Here is a 21,210-nt window from a genome sequence, read left to right as displayed (position 1 = left end):
AGGTGCACTTTATGGCCCACCATGTAATGTTCCTGTTCCGGTCCGATGAACTCGTTGTTAGTTAGAACAACTTCCGTTCCAGTTATTTAGAAAGCTTTTTGAGAACTCGGAACTCTAATGTTGTTCAAGAAAACTTTTTTAGCGTTTATATTGCAAGGAGACTCTACTGACTTGAAATCAATGTTGCTCAATGCAACTGATTCTAGTCCTTGCAAAACAGAACAGGTTAGTTGCTCATAAATTCGACGTTATGCAAACTGCATTACTTCTTGCGGATTCGCTCGGACCACTGAAAAAAAAATAGACTTTTTGTTGAAAATAAGAAAAGAATGAATCCATGTTGTAAGACTTACTGTTAGATGAATAGATATCGACAAATTCGACTTGATGTTTCTATTTAAGCGTTACACAGATACGAATTTTTGGCTCGATATCTACGGTGGAGTCACACTAAAATGAAGTAGGTAACTTAAACCATCTATAAGTAAGCTGAAGCCAAACTAAGTTTGAAACAATAACAGGTCAGGAATCTAAATATATGTTTTAACACGAAGAAAAAAGTTTTCATCAAGTTAATAATAAGAATAAAGTGATTTATATAAAAATTGATTCTATTAAAAAAAAAAAAAAGGGAGGGATGTTTTGAAAGATTTCCAAAAAATTCTTATCAACAGAATTATTACTTACTCGAGATTCCGATAAGAGCAACGAGTGCAATAATGACTACTTTGCTGGACATCTCGTAAGAGCTGCTGAGACTCAACTGTACCTATCGACTCAATGGTTTGACTTTTATACGATTTACTATATTAGCGTACACATATACGTCACTTAGAATTTAAAATAGGTTATGTCAGCTGACCTGGTCATGTAAGTAAATTCTGACTGGTATTCCCAAATGAAAGCTTTCAGTAGGTATTGATAAAAGTACCGTCAACATTGTCGTTATGACATCATATGAGATCATACCGGGTGTAACCAGTATCAAGCGGAAAATCACGCTCCCCACGCGTGAACTTGAATGGTTACTCAGTACATGGATTCTGGATAGGTTAATTTAAGGAATCCAGACAGATCAATTCCCCGTACTCATGTGTAGGGCACGTGACTTTGAGCTCCATACTAATAACTTCGGACATGATCTCTGATAACCCCCGTTATGACTTGTGGAGAACAGTATGCATATAAACGAAACAAGCTTATCTGTAGATGGCGCTGTTTTGTTTACATCAATAAGTATGTCACAAGTTCTGTAACTTGTTTCTCATTATTAATCTCATTCAGTTGAAAGGTGAGTCACTACTATTCATAACTAGGCGTGTTTGTTAAGTAATGGGAAATCCTTTGTGGTCCAGGAAATTTCAGTTATTATTATTTATTTTAACCATGATTAAAATAATTAACTAAGTAATGAAAATTGTTGCGTCAGACGTTCCGGCTGCTATATAAATTCTGATGTAAGTCGTTGTTTTTATTTAGCGTAAAATTGACCATTAAACAGGATAGAAGTAACTAAATTTCAGCGAATTTGTGTTAGTTAATTATAAAGAGTGATATAAGTTCATTAGAAACGTTGATATTGAAGCAATATTGTTTTACTGCAAAAAAAGAAAAGTTTATATTAAGCGAAAATGGTTAATTACTTCATTTACGCAAGCAATTCTTCAACCTCTACGGCTGGAGTCAAGCACTTTCATAGAAATGGTTTGAAGACACTTGAACAGTTCAAAAAGGATGTAAAAGAAATTGAAAAAGAACTTTTGGTTGCTGGAGAGCCTCCAACAGAATCTAAAGTTATTTACTTGTACTGGGACAAGTATTGTTGGAGCATCGATGAAGACAGGACTCGAGAAGCATACATCGATTTGGATGCTGACTTTGATGGCACAGAGCTGGAGAACATTATCAAGTACCTGAAAAAAATGTATGTGGGTGGTGAAAATAATAAAATTAAGTTGCTGTACATCGTCACGGATGGTGCAATTGATAAAGATAGTGCATCGAAATGTTCCAAATTAAACAAGGACATGCATTACGAAACAGTTGTTTTTCATGTATTCAATGAAAACCTAAAAAAAATCGATCTCTCGGCAGCAACGTCATTCTTCAAGAGTCGTTGCGTGATGTATCGTAATAGCAAGCTTTTTGATGACGCTGACATCTCCAAGGAATTTGACTACGACAAAGTCAATATTAACAACTTTTTAGCTGAAAGAAATCAGTTAAGGTCTTATGTCAAGTTAAAATTCATCAATAAATCTCATCAAGACGAAGATGCTTCCGAAGAAATCAAGAAATTGAGTAACTTAAAAGATCGACTACTTGACGAGTTGTCATGGGAAAAATTAAGCAAGGGGTACAAGGCAGTTTACTTAGAAACAAAGAACAGAAATTTATTCCTGCGCGAATTTGTTAAAACGGATTGGTACCAGAATCTCGATGCTACGGTCTATGATGATAAGATTGGCATTAAAAAATCTATTTTGTCTTTGATCAACTATATCGTTAGCGACCCGAAATGTTACTCGTTCGATGCCTTGAAGTTCGACAAAAAATTCGAGAATTTTTTAAGAAGAGAGGAGCGAAATCTTACTGCACTTACGCGCGCAGAGAAAATTGATTTCTCTGACGTTACTCTGGATGAAGATAAAAGAATTCCTGTAGTTACTCTAGAAGGGTATGATCTAGTTCGAAAAATCATTTCCCCTGACAATAAGAAATACTGCGGATTCCGGCTGACACTTGCCAGTTTTAGTAACTTAAAATCGACCATGGACTGTCCATTATTTTTGATGAACGATCAAAAAATGAGTGAGTCACTCGATAGCTTTTGCTACTTGAATAACAAACAACTGATGGCGGATGATTTACAAACCCGAAGACGGTTTCAGGGTTGTCTTGTGCTATCAGATACCAACTACTTTGACAAATACAACGACTACATTTTGATGGCGACGTATTTGGGTGGCGATAAGTACAAATATAATATTGGGCTATTTTATTATGCAGTGTGGAAAACCTGTGAGAAAAAAGAGTGGATGGATAGAAACGTCGTCGAACAGTTTAGAAAATACACCATGAGACGGATTAGTCAGACGGTTTGCAAAATTGGACTTTCATCTTTTCCAACAGATCCTCAAGAAAGCACGACCTTACTAACTGCTTTGTGGTACTGCGTGGAATTGTCCTCAGGAATTTTTAAAAATGATCCTCAACACTTCAAGCATGAACGGCTGAGAGGGTATTATAGCGTAGCGCGCTATATGATTGAAATTTTGACATGGTTCAATTATGATCTGGATCTGAAGTCTATCGAGAAGAGAAGGGAACTACTTAGTTACGTAATGACTTTGAAGAAAATCCAAAAACGGAGGGAGAAAATTTATTATTTATTGAAGAAAATCTTCAAGACTGTAGATGGTTTTCTAGTCAGTGAAATTGAAAAGCCGTTCAATCTGTACAAACTCAACTACCTAAAGTTGAATCACAAGGGAATTTTGCGTGACGATATTGTTGAAGAGAAAGTTCATCTAAATGACTATGTCCACCTCATGTACTCTGAGGGTGACTTGGAGGCATCCAAAGCTGGGTCAGACACGTTTGAAATTTGTGAAAAGACGTTCCGTCCCTATTTTGCTATCGACAATAATAAATCTTTCTATACGGAATTGGTGAAGAATAACAAGAAAGTCGTTATTAACAACGACGATGACAAAGACAAAATTGAAGTTACTTACGAAGCTATCGATTCGCTAGAGTTTGACAGAGTTTTGTCTCTACCTAAACTGTTCATTGAATGTGTGAGAGAATCAAACAAATATCCAACTTTACGTGAGTACCATAGATATGTTTCCAACAGAAAAAAGTTTCACGGAGATTTGGTTACCGTTTTCCCATCTAATGTTTTATCTAAAATTAAAGAAGTACATGAGGGCTATCGGAAGGTATTGAAGGAAGTCAAAGTCGAAGAATTTCTTCAGTTGTATAAGTCTCATGCTAGTCGAATTGAACGTATCAAAGCAGAAGAAAGAGTGAAGTTTGGTAGCGACCTTGAAATTAGCGAATTTATTTCGAGAGAAAAGTTGAAAAGTAGGTTAAAAAAGTAACTATAGTTAAATTCTTAGTCAAGTGTTCTTTGAGGACCAATATTTGTAATCTCTGATTATTATTGCTCAGCAATTAGTGTGTAATAATGGATTACTTAAATGTGATAACGGATGCCAAAATTTTTGTATAATTCTGCTTAAAATTTTTTAGAATGTAGAATGTTTTTATAAGTTCACAGATTATTATGATGTTATTTTTATCTAAATGTATTTAGGACGATTGCAGTATGTAAAGAGATGATTGCAATAAATATTATTTAAGATGAAATTTATGTCGCTTATAATTTATGTCTCTCATTTCATACAGACCTAACAAAAAGATTCTATCAAGCAATCATTAGTTATTTATCAATAATAGGTACCAAAAAATGTATTATGGGTGATTGACATAGACATATAATTTCAAAATAATATCTTCTTTTCTAGAATAAACATTATTTTTATTTTTAATTTCTTTATTCATTAGTTATCAATGGGGGAATATTATATATATATATATATATATATATATATATATATATATATATATATATATATATATATATATATATATAATATTCATTATTGATTAAAAGAGATTTAGTTGGGTACTTTCGGCCAAAATTTATAATTTCAGCGGAAATACCCAAACTAAACTCCTGTTAAAAAATTCTATGAAAATCAAATAAATCGTCTCACCCAAAAATATCTTAGGAAATGCCTAAACACAGCTCCTGCCAAAAACGGAACTTAAAATTCTAATTTTAAAAGGTTCTTCATGAAAATTGAAGGCACACCCTAGTCATCATGTTTAGTTGATCTATCTGAATTTCATAAATTGACCTATCCAGCATTGCTTTGAAATATATGACGCAATTTCTTTATTCTTGAATCCAATTTATAGTTTTGAAATACAAGCAATGTAACCCTTCAATGATTTTAGATTGTGATCCATAGGAGTTAGTGACGCTTATCTGTAGACAGCGCCATTTTATTTACATAAATAAGTTGGCCATATGTTCCTTAACTTGTAATTCATTATCAATCTTATTCAGTCGAAAGATATCTTCATAGATATCTTTCTTCAAAGATACCGTCATGACTATTCAAATACAAACATCTTTCAATTAAATCATTAGCAATAATTGGTGGTTCAGTAGAATTAATTAATAATGTAATCGCACGCAATAGTTATTAGTTTACGTCATAATAACTATAACGAGCTGTTGCGTCAGACGTTCCGGGTGTCGTTTAAATTTCGTTTTGTTTATTCAGTGTAAGATTGACCTCCAGACAGTATAGTAGTAACTCACTTCCAGTGTATTTACGATAATTAATTATAAATAGTGACATAAGTTAATCAGAAACGTTATCCTTCACAATTCCTGAATTTGCATAGGTAAGTTCAATCGTAAAGCTTTGTAATTTTACAAAAGTTAAACTGTGAATTGGTGTGAATATTTTGATTCGTAGCTTGGCCTAGTGGTTGAGTTTGGTGCAAAGTATAAGTCACGGGTTCGAATCCTGGGTAAAGTTTAATACTACCGATTATTCAAATTTATTTTTTTATCATTCTAACGAGTGTTTCTATTTCAGGAAGCCCCCTTATCTGTATCAAAGTTTGTGAATTAACCCGCACCAATACGTCATCGACACAAATAACTTGATGAGTAACACACACTGTTGTTATTAACGTAGAACCAGTGTACATTAGACGTCAAAGGATTATCGACGGAACATTGCTTGACTGCAAACAAGGAAAAGTTGACACAACGTGAAAATGGTTAATTATTTTATTTACGCGAAAGATTTTTCGGGATCAACAGAAGGAGTCAAGTATTATCATGAAAACGGCTTAAAAACTCTTGAACAGTTTCAAGAGGATGAGAAAAAAATCAAAGAAGAACTATTGGTTGGTACAGAGCCCCAAGCAGATTGGGCAACTCTTTACTTGCACTGGGGCGACGCTTGTTGGGAAGTCGATGAGAAAACAGCTAGAGATGCGTACGATGATTGTGCGTGCAATTGGATGATGGCTACAGATCCGGAAAGCTTGATCGAATACTTGAAAGAAAACTACATTGCTGATAAAGATAATAAAATTAAGTTGATGTACATCGTCACGAGTGGCATCATTGATAAAGAAAGTGTAATGAAATGTTTCGAAGCGAACAAAGATATCTGCTATGAAAGAGTTGTTTTCCATGCATTTAATGAAGACCCGGAAAAAATTGACCTTACAGTAGCTGCGTCTTTTTTTAAAGGAAGTTGTTTAGTTTATCAAAATGGAGAACTTTGTAACAGCAATGACATTTTAAAGAATTTTAATCACGACAATGTCAAGAGTGATAATTTTACAGCGGAAGAACATCAGTTGGAAAATTATATCAAGTTAATGATAATTAATGAGTCTAACCTTTCGTAAAAATTTTTGTCATATAAATTCTCGTTTGAATGTAATCTAAAAAGCAATTTTTGAGTGACATGGGGTTATTTTAAAATAAAGTTTTGAGTTACGAGTAAAAATAAATTTATTTGTTTCATTAATTCACAGACTGAACTTATTGATAAATCTTATAGAGAAGGATTAATTTTAACAAAAAGAATTTTTATAACTATAGCGAAATATATACACAAAAAAATATGGCACTATCTTAATATTAACTATTGAAGAAATAAATTTTTTACAAGGACTTTCTACATCTAAATAAAAAGTGTCTTCTAGCAAAATTGACTCGTGACTAAGTTCAGAGTAGTTTAGAAATTCGACGGTTTTACTTTGTTCATACTTTAAAGTCTCAATCTTTAACTGCGCTCGAACGACTGCTAAAATAAAAAAAAAAAATCTTTATGAAAAATTGAATTGCTAATTTTAAACAAAAATAGAAGAACAGAGTGATTAACAAAAAAATTAATTCCATTGGAAAAAAAACATTGAGTGTATTTGAAGATATTCTAAAATTTTTTATAAACAGAATTATTACTCACATGAGATTCCGATGAGCGCAAAGAGTGTTTTTAGTTTTATACGCTTAGCGTACAACTACGTTATTGCCAGAAAAACAGTCAACAACTCAAATATTTTTAATCAGTTTGTTTTTTTTAATGAATTTTCGGAATTTAACAAATAAGAGCTTTCAGTAGGTATTGATAAAAATACTGTAAACAAGGTCATAACGGGGTTATCAGAGATCATGTCCGAAGTTATTAGTATGGAGCTCAAAGTCACGTGCCCTACACGTGAGTACGGGGAGTTAATCTGTCTGGAGTCCTTGAATTGACCTATCCAGAATCCATGTACTGAGTAACCATTCAATTCCACGCATGGGGAGCGTGATTTTCCGCTTGATACTGGTTACATTTGGTATGATCTCGTATGACGTCATAACGACAATGTTGACAGTACTTTTATCAATACCTACTGAAAGCTCTCATTTGAGAATACTAGTCATAACATTAAAATCCGTGATATTAATAACTAATAGATTAATTAGTATGTGAAAGAAACTCTTTGATGCTGACGCTTGACGCTGTTTTAGAGCCTCAAATGAGGTCACGTGGTATAATTTCGACTGGAACGCCATCTTTTAGAAAGCTAAACAATGTTTAGCTTTGACGCTGCATTAATTTAAGATGGCGTCGAGCGTCAGCATAAAAAAGCAGCTATTAGGAGAACTTCCTCTATTTTGCTAGATAAAAAATGAGTGACTTACCTAATAGTATAGCTAATAGTTCATTTTTTAAAAACACTATCTATCTAATGCTCCTTAAAGTCGCTACATTAAAATACTTTATTTGTTGAGCTGAGTCATTCGAGTTTACTCACTCCCATTCGCAATATCATGTTCTTTGAAGGCCGTATAAATACCGCCGGCAACCATTATGTTTATTCAGTTTAAAATAGAGTGTTGTACTATCGGGAAGTCCCAAAAATTTGATCCTCATTAAAAATGGTTGATTATTTTATTTACGCAAAAGATTGTTCGGATCCGATAAATAGAGACGAGGATTACCACATCGACAACTTCAAGACTCTTGAACGATTTAAATGTAACGTCGAAAGCATCAAAGAACAATTGATTGTCCAAGAGCCTGCAAGACAGTTAAGAATTGTTTATTTGAACTGGAGCGACGTCTGTTGGGAGGTCAATGAAGATAACGTTGGAATGAAGAATTATACTAGTGGCGACGTGACTGAGTTATCAAATGTCCATCTTTGTGAACGAAGAGATCCAGGATGTCTTGTACGGCACCTCCGAAAAAACTATATTTTTCATGAAAATGATCGAATCAAATTACTGTACATCGTCACAAATGGCATGGTCAGCCGGGAAAGTATAAACGAATGTTTAGAGTTGAATAAAGGCGTAGATTATGAAACGGTTGTTTTTCATGCATTCAATAAAAACCCGGAAAAAATCGATCTTTCAGTAGCTGCACCTTTCTTCAAGAGCAGTTGCATCGTTTATCGCAATAACGAACTTTGTGACAGCACTGATATTTCCAAGGAATTTGATTACGACAAAATAAATAGCGACAACTTTGTTGTTGAAATGCAACAGCTGAAGTCTTATATTAAGTTGAAGTTTATAAATAAATTCAAACGAGACGCTGATGTTTGGAAAGAAATTGAAAAATTGGATGTCCTAAGAAATCGAATGCTTATAGAGTTGTCAGAAAATACACCAAAATGTCCATTCTTTGATCGAATGGAAGAAAAGGAAAGAAGAATATTAATGCGCACATTTGATGTAAATAAGTTCAAGAATTATATAGCTATGGCCTATGTGATGAAGACTGACGTTGAAGAATATGTTGCAGCTATGGTTGACTACATCAAGAGCAATGAAAAATCCTGCTCGTTCGACGTCTTGAAGTTCGACTCGAAAGTTGAAGAAAAGCCGATCGATGATGCTGATTCTACAGACGATGAAGAAAGTGATTCAGTCGTGATGGTTGATGAAGAAACTGGTCTTGAAGTCTTGTATTTAACCGGGCGACGAAAAACTCATTGAGTTTTTTGAACAGTTTAAAACGTTTATAAATAAATTTTCTTATGCAGTTTCACATTGACAAGCATAAGGACTAAAAATTGAGTTCTTAATGCGAATAAATATTATTTTAAATTTACCAAAGTTTTTATTTCAATCCTCATTCCTAAATCTAACAACAAAATGATTCAGTCAGTTACTTATCGTACATACCCATGAAAAAATTCTCTGGTATAGCCTTTTAAATCTATGGGAAGAAACCTTGTATCAACATATCGCGTTCCAGGTTGCTATAAGAGCGTATAATAAAAATTCAATTTTTTTTAAAAGTCCAAAAAAATTTTTAGTTTGAAGAAAAAATTTTTTTTGCATTTCTGCACATTTCATGAAAAAATACGTCGGTTTAAAAAAAAATTTTTTTTTGGACTTAGAAAAAAAATATGATTTTTATTTTGCCACATCAATCATTATCAGAATGTTAATCTTAATAATAATTTTCAAAAAATGTTTTTATTCATTAGTTATCGATAAGGGAATATTATATGTATGTATTATTTACATCAAAAAATATCAGGTTGCACTCATGCTCAGTAGTTAATGACGCTACCGTGAAGATGGCAGCTTTCCAAAGATCTATAACGTATGACAATTAACTCATAATTATAACCTATAGTGAATCTTATTCAGTTATTAAATGAATCTTAAACAACAGTCAACACTATAATGACTAACTCATTTGTTTAATTAAGCTTACATCAGTCGCTTAAATAATTCGAATGATAACATAACAATAGGCATGCCTGCCATATTAATTAGAAATAAATAAATTAGTCGAGTTAACTACTCTTTATTTCCTTCTCTTTTACATATAAATTCCTGTAAAAAGATCGATTCAATCCAGTGTGAACTTGACCATTAGTTATTACGGGAGTGTCCTGCTCCCAGTGGATTTATTAATTAACTTTGAAAAGTAACCGAAAGACTTATATTTGTCCACAATACTTTATTTCAAGTAAGTTTGACCTTTTATTTGAAGTTTGCATTACTCTTTAAAGTCGCAAGTATAAATCTCAGTTTTAATAAATAGGTTAGAAACTAACCTAGTCTTGAATTGTGTTGAAAATAATGGGTAATATAATGAGCAGCTTTACTTCGAATCTTAAGCTTTGTAACTCTCAAAGGATATTGTGTTTCTCGACTGCACCATCCATTTTGAGTTTCAAAATGAGAATCGAACATTCTTCACCGCACCGGAACTACCGGTTTCACTTATACTTTCTTTAAGTTAATTTAACCTTTATTTCTATGTTTCTATATCTTGTTCTAATCAATGCGTTTTTGTAATCAAGCCTATTTTAGACATGTAAACAGCCACACAGGACTTGCAGTAATCAGAAAGACAAGTCTTGAAGAAAAGGAAATCGTCAAGAAAACATTCTAGCGGAAAGAATACTGAATCTTGAGCTACTCTAGGTGTTAAGTGATCTCATGTTTTCATTCATGAGATCATTGAACAGCTGGTATAGATTTTGATTCCCATCAACACTACTATAAGAACGCCACCATCTTGGCCGGTTTCAGAGGACCTAAAACATTACATTCTTATTCTGTTTTAGCTGCCTTTTTCAATAAGTGAATTTTTCTACATCACTGTTGTTAAAGACTGCAATCATGGATCGAGATTACTTACAAGCATCCAATATCTATTGTTCTCGACCAAGAAATATCATTATAATCCCTTTTATTTCGACTTACATATTATGTTATTTATGACTGTATAATGTGTAAGCTTGTTTATTTATTGTTTCATGGCAATTGATAAGATTTGAACAGGAAAATCGTTCTAATTAAGACTACAACGTTAAAAATTTTAATTAATAATTTATTTGTGACTTGTTACAAAACAAATAAACCCTGTTATTTATTCTAGGAAAATATTTTGTTTTGTTGTTATTGCTAATTAATAATAGCATGAGTTAACAACAAAGAACGAGTGATTGTTAATTTTGTTGTTGCTAACACCTCTTTCATCCATGGGAGCCTCTTCCACATTAGTCACAAACCAACATTGGTGCTGGATTGTTGGACCTGTCAACCAGTCAGAAAAATACTGATCTATTCGTATGATTAAGACGTTGAAGTATTTTTACCTACTTGAGTACTTTCAATCATCGAAACGGATCAGAATTTTTGCAGCGGAAAGCTCACCGGAAAGATTTAAAGCCAATAGAACTTCATCGAAAATTATAATATTTGGTGTTTTTGACTCATTTTAATCGGTTATGTGTTTTCATTCCCCTTGCTGCATGAAGAATTATTTGGATGAAATCACTGAGATCTTGTATAATCTTTCTTTGATATCTTTGAAGTGGTTGTGTATTTCTAAACATCATAGCACCTTGAGGTATCGAAGAAAGCTAATATAAGCTTACATTGTTTTATTGAGTGAGCAGTTGAGCACTGGGACAAGTCCATCATTAATTTCCGCTTGAATTCAAATGACTATTCCTTCTTCGATTTGTGTAAAGTAAGTATGAAGATCAACTTCAAGAATAACTTCAGAAGCCGTCTTAGATCAAGAAACTTTATCTCTAGTCTTTATTTAAGTACTTCGAGCTTCTTATGTATTCGTCCATATCATAGAAACTTGGATTATTTAATAAAGCTTAGAGAAGGATATCATCATGCAGAAGCTCTGGATCTTCTCTTCATGCCGTTTGTAGCAAGTGTATTTCTGAATTCGTGACATTATTTAAGTTGCTTATGTCTCTTTATCAACATCAGCAACGCTTATAACGCGAACGATTCGAATCGTTCTACAAATCGAAGAATCAGACAATCAAGCAACCTGGAACGAAGAGGCTAATCCTTCACGACAATTTTAAGCATCTCATTAAAATCATGTATGAGGCTTAGAATTGTTGTAATTGATAAGTATCTTTAAACCACGAAAAACCGTAAGATGGACGGTGGTGTTTATTACTCGATAGGCCTTATTAGGTGACTGAATAGTAATTACGGACAGTGTCTCGGATAGCTTAACTGGTAGAGTCTTTGGTGCGTAACCAAACGATCCGGGTTCGATTCCCGGTCTGGGCTGTCCGAATTACTTTTTCAGTTACCGAAAATTCCTACTGAGTAAAGGTCCTCCCCTTCCCCCTTTATCCTTTATTTCCCCCAGTTCCCAAAAAATTTGTCTTTAATGATAAATTTAGCTATTATATATGGCTTAAAATTTGGTCACTCTTTATCATACTCTAAGATAATCTACTTGTGTCTCATAGATCTTTTTTCAGCAGAGATGATATATACCGTCGAGATCTTCATTAAAAGCGTTATTTTCAGTGTATTTAACTATTTTTAACCAATTATTTTAAGGTTACTTCAGCGTCTAGTTTTTTTCGATGACTTTAGAGTTTCCATGTGTTTACTTGTATCATGGTAACTCAAGGCATTCTAAATTACTGGGTGTTCAGTGTCATATCATGCCGTAACTTTGGATCTTTCTGTTCCGTTGCTGATAAACTTCTACTTCATGTCAAAACAGATGCTTCGGCTCAACTTTCTTATCAACTAGACATTCATCGTATTCAAGATAAGAAGAAAAAGTATACTGCTTCTGTCTGTTGTACTTGTTTTCTCTTGCGCTTGTATTTTGAATCATGGCAAGAAAAAACAATTACAATTGTCTAAGTGGTGATTCCAGTGTGAAGAAATCTGAAGAATGGTCTTACGGAGTTATTCTGTCAAAAGTATCTTTTCTATCAATCTTTGATCGAATGACTCAATCAGCCCAAAAGAACATCGTCGAAGAACCAGTTCTGTACGTGGTTAGCTAATTCCAGTGGACATTTCTGTTCCTATCAAGATTTGTACATTTGGTATTAGCCCTCTACGTCAAAAAATTTCTACAAGTACTTGAAGTTTACTAATCTGGATTAAAAAGAAGACTGTATTGAAATCAAACTCAATCTTGAATGTTTTAATTGCTTTCAAAACTGTTAACGTTATCAAAATAGTTTACAGTGTTGAAAGCTACTGAAATGAAACAAGATATCTATCAAGGAATAACAATTGTTTGTTTCAAGTGTAACATATAATAAACTATTGGATTGACTACATTTTCCTGTTTTATTGACTTCAAATGTACCCAAACAAACGAATAATTGGGATAAAGTTTAAGGAAAACTAGAAAAATGTTTAATTGTAGTTTGAGTGAGTATTTTAATTGGTGACTACTGTTTAATGTTGATAATTTCAACAAGGAAAATAAGGCATTTTTTAGGCTAGTTGTGATCGGAATGTTACTATAGTTATTTTAATTTTGGAACTCATTGTCCAAAAATGGAGCATCTTCCGTGGATAATTATTGCTTAGCTCTTCATAGAAGCTGGTGAAGGAAATCAGTACACATTTCGAAATAATTTTTAATTTTCGACATGAAAATTGTCCCTGGTTTAAATTGGTCCAGAATGTACGGGATTTGAAGGACTGCTGGTCTTTTTATACCAGTTATGGTTGCAATTGTGAAACTAACGGGACTTAGAATTAATTTTACATTCCTGAAATTTGAATAAATATTCTATAGCATAATTTTCATGAAAAACAATATGGTTTTCCGGCTTGCAGTTTAATTTTTTTTTTTTTTTTCGCAGGGTGGAGCGTCTTGGGTGAAGTTTTGCAGACGCAGCGCCATTGGTTGAAAAGAGAAAGTTATTTATTTTTTGCTTATAATAAATGTTTACCAAACCAAAATGTTGTTTTGTTTATTTCAATGATTTTTTAAAATCCACAATAGCACCGGAGGAGTAATTTTTAATTTGATCGAGAGGTAGATAAAAATTGTCAGTAAAATATTAAATTTCAGTTAGATTGTTACCTCAAAGCAGTTATGATTTTTGACTGAATTGTATGACTGAATAAATTAATAACCAAAGAGTTTTTAAATATGTTTTTAATTTGTATTGAGTTCTGATTGTATAGCTTTTCAAGTTTTGAACGAAAGAAAAAACATTTTTAATTAATTAAAAACAATTTTGTCAAACTTAAAATTTTTGGTAACTATGAGTTACGTAAAAATCGGTTCATTTATTCAAAAGTTATTGCAGTTTGAAAATTCAAAAAATCGTGTTTTATTAAACTCCTATCAGACTTGAGCTCGAAGAGCTCAAAAGTATAGAAAAGCTGTCTCTTTAAGCTCTAAGAGCTCAAAAACATGATAAGTGCTATTTTAAGCGCCTAAATATGGAATTAGCGGGAAGTTTCAGGGATGGGCTTCAGGGTCAACCGTTTTCCTAATATTTTTTTTTTTCAAATTTTCGTAAAGTCTAGTCAAAACATTGTGTAATGATGCCATATTATTACTTTTATAAAGTAAAATCATTTGCAAAATACAAAAATTATTGAAAATTCTAATTTTTTTTTATTTTCAATTTTATTTATTAGTTATGGATAGGGGAGTATATATATATATATATATATATATATATATATATATATATATATATATATATATACATTCTGGGTGAATCAAAGCGATTAGCTAGTTATATATAATTATCGATTATCAATAATTGATAACTAATTAAGAAACGTGATATAATTTATTCATGACTGTACAGTAAATTCTCACGTATCCGAATCATCGGTTAGAATTTATTAACTTTGTCTGGCGAGTATCTTATTTATTTGATGCATTTCGTAGCATATATATTTTAGATGTACCTATATTATATAAAATTTTATTTTTCTGATCCGGATATACGGAACTTGAAAGTTAATTGCAAGATAAAATATGTCAGTATGACAGTTTCCTGATTATGGGAGTCCAAATTTCGTAGGAATTTTTTGTAAGTGATGAAAAAATAATTTATGGACAAATTTTACGATATTTTACCCCAAAGAGGATTGCGGGGGCGTTAATAATGAAAAATTCCCGTTTTTAAACTATAGCTTCTATCGACTCCAAATTTGGTAGGAATCTTCTGTAAGAAATGTAGAAAAAGTCTATGGGCAAATTTTACGATAGCTCATCTCACAGGGGTTTGCGAAAGTGGGTGTTAACATTAAAAATTTTTAATTTCCAAGCTATAGCTGCTACAGACTCCAAATTCTTATTTCAAATTTTTTTCTTCGTGTCAATTATTATTCATTTTTGAAAAAAAGCCACGCAAACATTATAATGATTGCACATTGAAAGTTACAATGAATATTCGTTGGAATAATAACATGGATAAAAGGTATATGCTAATTCGATGAAATTTGGAATTTTTGAAAGTCAAAACAATACTCTAATTAAATTTCAAATTTAGATCTAAAAATACAATTCGATAAAATGCCCAGCGAAGCGGACGGGTAACAGCTATAGTTGATTTATAAAATTAAAAGATATTATTTTTTCGAGTTAACTTAATGTTAAAAAAATTTGTTCAGTTCCATCAAAATTTTAATTATTCAACAAAAAAAATACTCAAATATTTTCTATTGATCTTGAAACGTTGCAAGTTAAATTTTCTATATTAACAAGAATAAACTTGTTAGCGGGGAAAAGCCGCAATTACTCATGAATAAGTCACTTAAAATCAATTTTTAAAAATATGATGATAAATTACTAAAAATTTCAGGTCTGAGAATATTTTTAGATAAATCCACTTTTATAATTTAGATGAAAAGTATGAAAATATATCATGTAAGCAAACTATTCGTAACGTGATTGGTCGAATATATCATAAGCATGAAAATATATGCAAACTCTATATTTAGGCGCGCGTTTGCGCGCGCAAATTCAAATTCTAGTAAAATTTTAAATTTAACTTAAAAATAATTAGCAACAATGATTATAATATTTTTGTTAAATATTTTAAATAAAAGTCAGCATTAGGGGATTCCCTTGATGACAAGAGTAACGGCGGAAGGTTATATTATCACTTATCTTGTGATGATTCAACCTCCAGCCGCCAACTTTCTCACCGCCGGCAAAGTAGACTTCTAATTTCCACCACCTCACTGGATATTCATCGAAGCCGCGTCCATGTGACAAAAGTTATGGCAACAAGTGCACCGTGCATCGCCAATTTAGCGTCAGCATAAACAAATTATTCGTTCAATGCCAATCTCAAAAGTTACTTCCAGAAGTTCCGACCCCCAGAAAACTGTTCCAGTGTCCGGAATAGAGGTCAGCCAATTAGCCTCCGCAAGCTCCAAAAGCAAGTGCCTGAAAAATAAACACGTGAGTCATAACCTCCGTATGTCAATTGTTTTTTTTTTTTTTTTTTTTTTTTTATACTCCCTTATGTTACAATTTAAACAATTGGTGTCAACAATTGTATTTTTTTTTTATTAATTATAAATTTTGGTTTTTATTAAAATTCACATTTCATTTAATTAATCAGTAATTTTTATTGTAAGTTTTAAATTTTAATTTGCTTAGTATTGATCTCTCTAAATTTTACCTTAGGATTAATTAATTTTTTTTTTTTTAGGTCTTAAATGAGTACATTAAAGGACAATGTCCAGGATCCAGATTATGCTATTGCAGGACCGAGTCGTCAGCAGAAAACTTTTGAAGAAACTGGTAATTTTCTAGATTTATCCTTTAATTTTTATGACGCTGAAATTAATCGACAGCTTTTAATTTTTTGGATTTTTAAAAAAATTTTTTAAAATAAAAAAATAAAAAATAATTAAAAGTGCAATTTTTTGTCGTAAAAAAATTAAAAAAATTGTCAGATGTCTGTAAATTTGAGTAGAGTAAGCGTGAGTATTACTGTGGATTTTTTTATTTCAATTATAAATAAATACTTGAACTTTTTGAATTAAAAAAAATTGATTCTTGTAATTGAAATCTTCAAGAAAATATTTGTACAGTAATTTTATACGTACAACAATTATTCAATTTGTTATTATTAAATAAAAATTAACTGGCTATATAGGTACACAGAAAAAAAAGTTCAAACCAAGAAAATATTTTTCTTTCTAAATATTTTTTTGAGCGAAAAAAAACTTATTCCAACAAAATTAACTCTCTTGCTTTAAGAAATACGTATCTTGATCCAAGAAAATTTATTTAAGTCAAGAAAAGTTTCTTGTTTTGAAAAAATTCAGGCTCTTGCTCCAAAAAATTAAATATAAAGATAGAAGTAAATTTTCATTAATATTTTTATTGACTTACATGTCAAATGGGAAGATCAAATAATATTGAATCATTTTTTTTCATTCAATATGTATAATTGCACGCTAAAATAATATAAAATGGGTATTAAATATTCAAGAGAAAAATTTTCTCAAGGTGAGAAAATTTTTTTCTCAGCTAAAGTAGGTTGCACTGCTTCCCTAAGGTATCTAAAAATCTTGATCTAATGTAAATCTAATGTAAAAATTTATTGTATCAAGTATTTATAATGATAATTTGAATTAAGAAAAAATTTTTTTAATTACTATAAAAACTTGACTTGTTATGTTATACATCACTATTCCGGTGATTATTATTCATTTATATGACTTTGAATTTAAAAAAATAATTGTGATTTCACAAACCGACAATTAATAAATTAATTTATTATTTCAGCTCTTATTAACAAGACAAAACGAATCAACACAATAATTGAGCGTGAGTTCGACAGATCAATCAACGAAAAAGAGAAAGAAATCTTGCTGATCAACGACCGGCTGCATGAGGCGATCAGAACGCTCAGTTTGTTGCGGTACGCGATTATTTCTGAGTTTTATAACCGGAAAGAATGCCAGGGAGGTACAAACAGCGACTCAAAGCAAGCGAGAATCCACCCTGCGATAAAACAAATCGTGGGAAAGGCTCCTAGAAACCTGCGAAACCGAGGAACCGATGGTTTGAGCGCTAAAAGTGATTCTGGAGCGTCTACATCCAGCACCAAGCCGTTGAGCTCACAAAATGGCGTTCCGGGTCCTAGTCATCAAGATTCTCAGAACTCGGGTCAGAGTATTAATGGAATAAGTTCTAATCATCAAGTTCCAAGTGAAAATCATCAAACTTTGAGTGGTAATCATAAAAATCATCAAGTTCCAAGACAGAATCATCAATTTTTGAGTGCTAATCATCAGAATCATCATGGTCCAGGTCAAAATCATCAATCTTTGAGTGCTAATCATCAGAATCATCAAGTTCCAAGTCAAAATCATCTAAATCATCAACATTTAGCATCTTCTCATCAAAGATACCAACACCCAGGCTTAAGTACCAAATCTTTCCAAGCTCTAACCTCATCAACCACTAAAAATCCACCATCAAATCCTCTGAAGCGCAAGAACAACCAAGAACAGACCGAGAATCTTCCAAAAAAACTCTGCCCAAACACCGAACCAGAATTCCAACGCGGTGATGGCTTCAGAGAAACCCGAGTGATCGTAATCGGCAACATCTCAACTCCCATTCCTCCAATGGACCGTAACGACGACAAATACACCCATAAATGGCAAGTGTACGTCCGGGAGAAGGACAATGACAAAATCTCAGAGTACATCTCTAAAGTAATCTTCCAACTTCACCCTAGCTACAAGCCAAACGACGTCATAGAAGTAGATCGGGCTCCCTTCAACCTGGTTCGTCGTGGCTGGGGAAATTTTTCATTGAATGTGACGCTGATCTTCAAGAACAAGGCAAATCTTCCTCGGGCTTTTGTTCACAATCTCACCTTGGATCATGTTACCGAAACAATTTATGCATTGAAAATTTTCCCTGTAAACTACTCGCTACCCACTTACGAATCGGAAGAATCAAGCTCTGAAAATGAGATTGATATTAATGAGAACGGTGATGATACAGGTGGTGACAGTGATAATGAAACAGTGTTGACGTTAACGAGGAAGGAAGTTATGAGTAATATTTACTTGGAACATCGGTATGTTAATATTAATAGCATCGGAGAGTTCAATAAGACAATCAACCACGCGGGAATCAAGAGTATGAAGGATATTAATAGCAGAAATAACTCTTCTAGAAGTCTGAAACCTGGCTCAGGAGCTCTAGGCAGTGCCAGGAGCCAGGAAATCTCATCAATCGGCAAAATAAACCAGTCTAAATGTGTTAACGGTGATAAAACGAATCTATTAATATCATCGAAGGCGGTCTGTCAGCCGTTGGAGATAAAAATTCCTGATATTAATGAAACTATGGCGAGTGCCGTAAAGCAGGTGCTAGTGTTTAATGACAAGCAGATTCCTCTGAACTTTAACAAAGAGAAAAAGCAGAATATTAACGGTAACGGAGTCAGTATTCTCAAGAAGAATGTTAATAGCAAAAATGGTATTACTATCAGCATAAATCCCGCGAAAAGCGTTATGCTGAACGTTCCTGACACCGAACCGGCGCTTAAAATCGTCACGGGGAAGAGGATGAAGCTTGTGGAGAAGAAGAAGAAAGATATTAATTACGTTTTGAGGTTAAGAGACTCCTTTATGGAGTTGAAGGAGACAGATGTGGAAAAAATAGTGAGTTTTTTGGCCAAACGGCTGCCTATAGTGACTCCAGAAGCTCAAGACGTCGAATTCAAGAAGAGTTTTCCGTATGTTTGCCAAACTGTCGAGGAGTTCCTGGGGTTCAATGTCGGGAAGCAAAGATCTGTTGAGTGGTATCGCGCGAAAAAGATCAGGAACATGCTGAAATTCAAGGTTAAGAAGGAAGAAATTTGGACGACTAAGGAAATTCTGCTCTGGTGCAGGTTCCAGGGTTTCACGGCGATGAGGCCGCTGATAAACTCGGTGAAAGGAGAAAGAGAGGAGGTTAACACTTGCACCGAGTCCAGAGAACTGGTTGAGTGGATCAGGAAAATGAAGTCGTCCGGAGAGGAGAAGGAGCAAGTTGACATTATTGATATTGAAGGTGATGATGATGATCGCGATGATGATGAGTCGGAAGCGGTTGAAGAAAATAAGGGAGAGTTTGTGAGGTTAAAGATGAACGAGGAGGAGTCTAAGATGAACTTCTTTGTTAATGAAACTGCCCGCCAGGTGGGGGTCACTTTGGCTGAGGAAGAGATTGAAGAGGGGGTCAGAGATGCCGCTGCTAGTCGTGTTGTCGCTAAGGTAGGAATTATTGATGTCATTTTTTAGATGTGCAGCGTTTTTTCAACGCAAAAAAATGGAAAGTTAAATTGTTTAAATTTTTAAATTCACTTTTGTGAGCTTTTTGATCATTTTTCGAATTTTTTAATTTAAACATTCAAGCAAATTGAAAAAAAAAATTAAAAATTTTTTTTTAATTCATTTACAATATTTAAATTATGATACACTCGAAAAGAACAAGATGATACTGAATATCATCCTAGATTATACTGAGTGAAAATTTTTTTAGATAGTAGCTAGTATAATCCAGATTATAATGAGTATAATCCAGATTATAATGAGTATAATCCAGATTATAATGAGTATAATCCAGATTATACTGAGTATAATCGAGATATCACGCAGTATAATCTAGATTTTTCTAGTTACTATCTGAAATTTTTTTCATCACAGATATCATTGAGTATAATCTGGGATCATATTCAGTGTAATCTCGTTCTTTCCGTGCAACGCTTATTTTTTTCAATTTGTTAAATTTTTCAAAAAAAAATTTTTTTAAATTGAATTCAATGTTGAAGTCTGGTGTCAATAATTTGTAATTGATTATTTTCAGGCTGTTGAATGTCTGCTGGAGAACTTGCTGCGGTCTTCGTTATCAAAGGCCTGGGAGAGGAATAATTTAAAGTGTCCAAATGTAATTACAATAAATGATGTACGTAAAGCTATCCGCCAGCGGGAGGAATTTGACATTTTTACTAACTCCGGACTTGGAACCACTCAATGATAATTCGAAATTAAATTGTTTTATATTTTTTCACGACTGCCAACTAATATAATTCTAATTCTAATAATTTGGGTCAATTGGTCATACATTGATCAATATACCCGAAGACTGATTCACGTTATTTATTTACCAGCCGACACGAAGTTTTTTTTTTTATTTATATTATTAAGAATTTAGTAATTTCTAAGAAATTACTTAACTGTATTTAATTTTATACTTAAATATTTCAGTGTATTACGCTTTTTAAGTACAAGACGTTTTATATTTTGTATAAAAAAATGTTAATTTATGTAATAAATATTGACATATTTAC

The 21,210-nt window shown here is 32.7% G+C and overlaps 2 protein-coding genes across 2 annotated transcripts in view; one reads left to right on the top strand and one right to left on the bottom strand.

The window, feature by feature from the left end:
- The window catches only part of LOC141526698 (uncharacterized), a 25,762-nt gene extending 9,628 nt beyond the window's left edge, over positions 1–16,134 (bottom strand). Inside the window, exon 1 of the mRNA XM_074241768.1 lies at positions 16,046–16,134. The gene's annotated coding sequence lies outside the window, so the exon portion shown is untranslated. The remainder of the gene's footprint in view (positions 1–16,045) is intronic.
- D12 (YEATS domain containing 2 homolog D12) lies at positions 16,134–21,210 on the top strand. Its single transcript, XM_074241764.1, has 4 exons — positions 16,134–16,304; positions 16,558–16,649; positions 17,643–20,134; positions 20,727–21,210. Exons 2-4 carry the CDS (start codon positions 16,565–16,567, stop codon positions 20,895–20,897), a joined length of 2,748 nt encoding a protein of 915 aa, XP_074097865.1. The 5' UTR covers positions 16,134–16,304; positions 16,558–16,564; the 3' UTR covers positions 20,898–21,210.

Source organism: Cotesia typhae, unplaced genomic scaffold (assembly GCF_013202065.1).
Source record: "Cotesia typhae breed Kobodo isofemale line unplaced genomic scaffold, CoteBio_Ctyphae contig_36, whole genome shotgun sequence".
NCBI lineage: Eukaryota > Metazoa > Arthropoda > Insecta > Hymenoptera > Braconidae > Cotesia > Cotesia typhae.
Note: the sequence above shows the minus strand (reverse complement) of the source record. Positions and strands in the feature narration are given on the sequence as shown.

Bases quoted from the DNA above. Each gene is read 5' to 3' on its own strand.
- D12 (XM_074241764.1), top strand. From the start codon at position 16,565: ATGAGTACATTAAAGGACAATGTCCAGGATCCAGATTATGCTATTGCA. The intron at 16,650-17,642 runs GTAATTTTCTAG...TTATTATTTCAG, and splicing joins GAAAACTTTTGAAGAAACTG to CTCTTATTAACAAGACAAAA. The intron at 20,135-20,726 runs GTAGGAATTATT...GATTATTTTCAG, and splicing joins CTAGTCGTGTTGTCGCTAAG to GCTGTTGAATGTCTGCTGGA.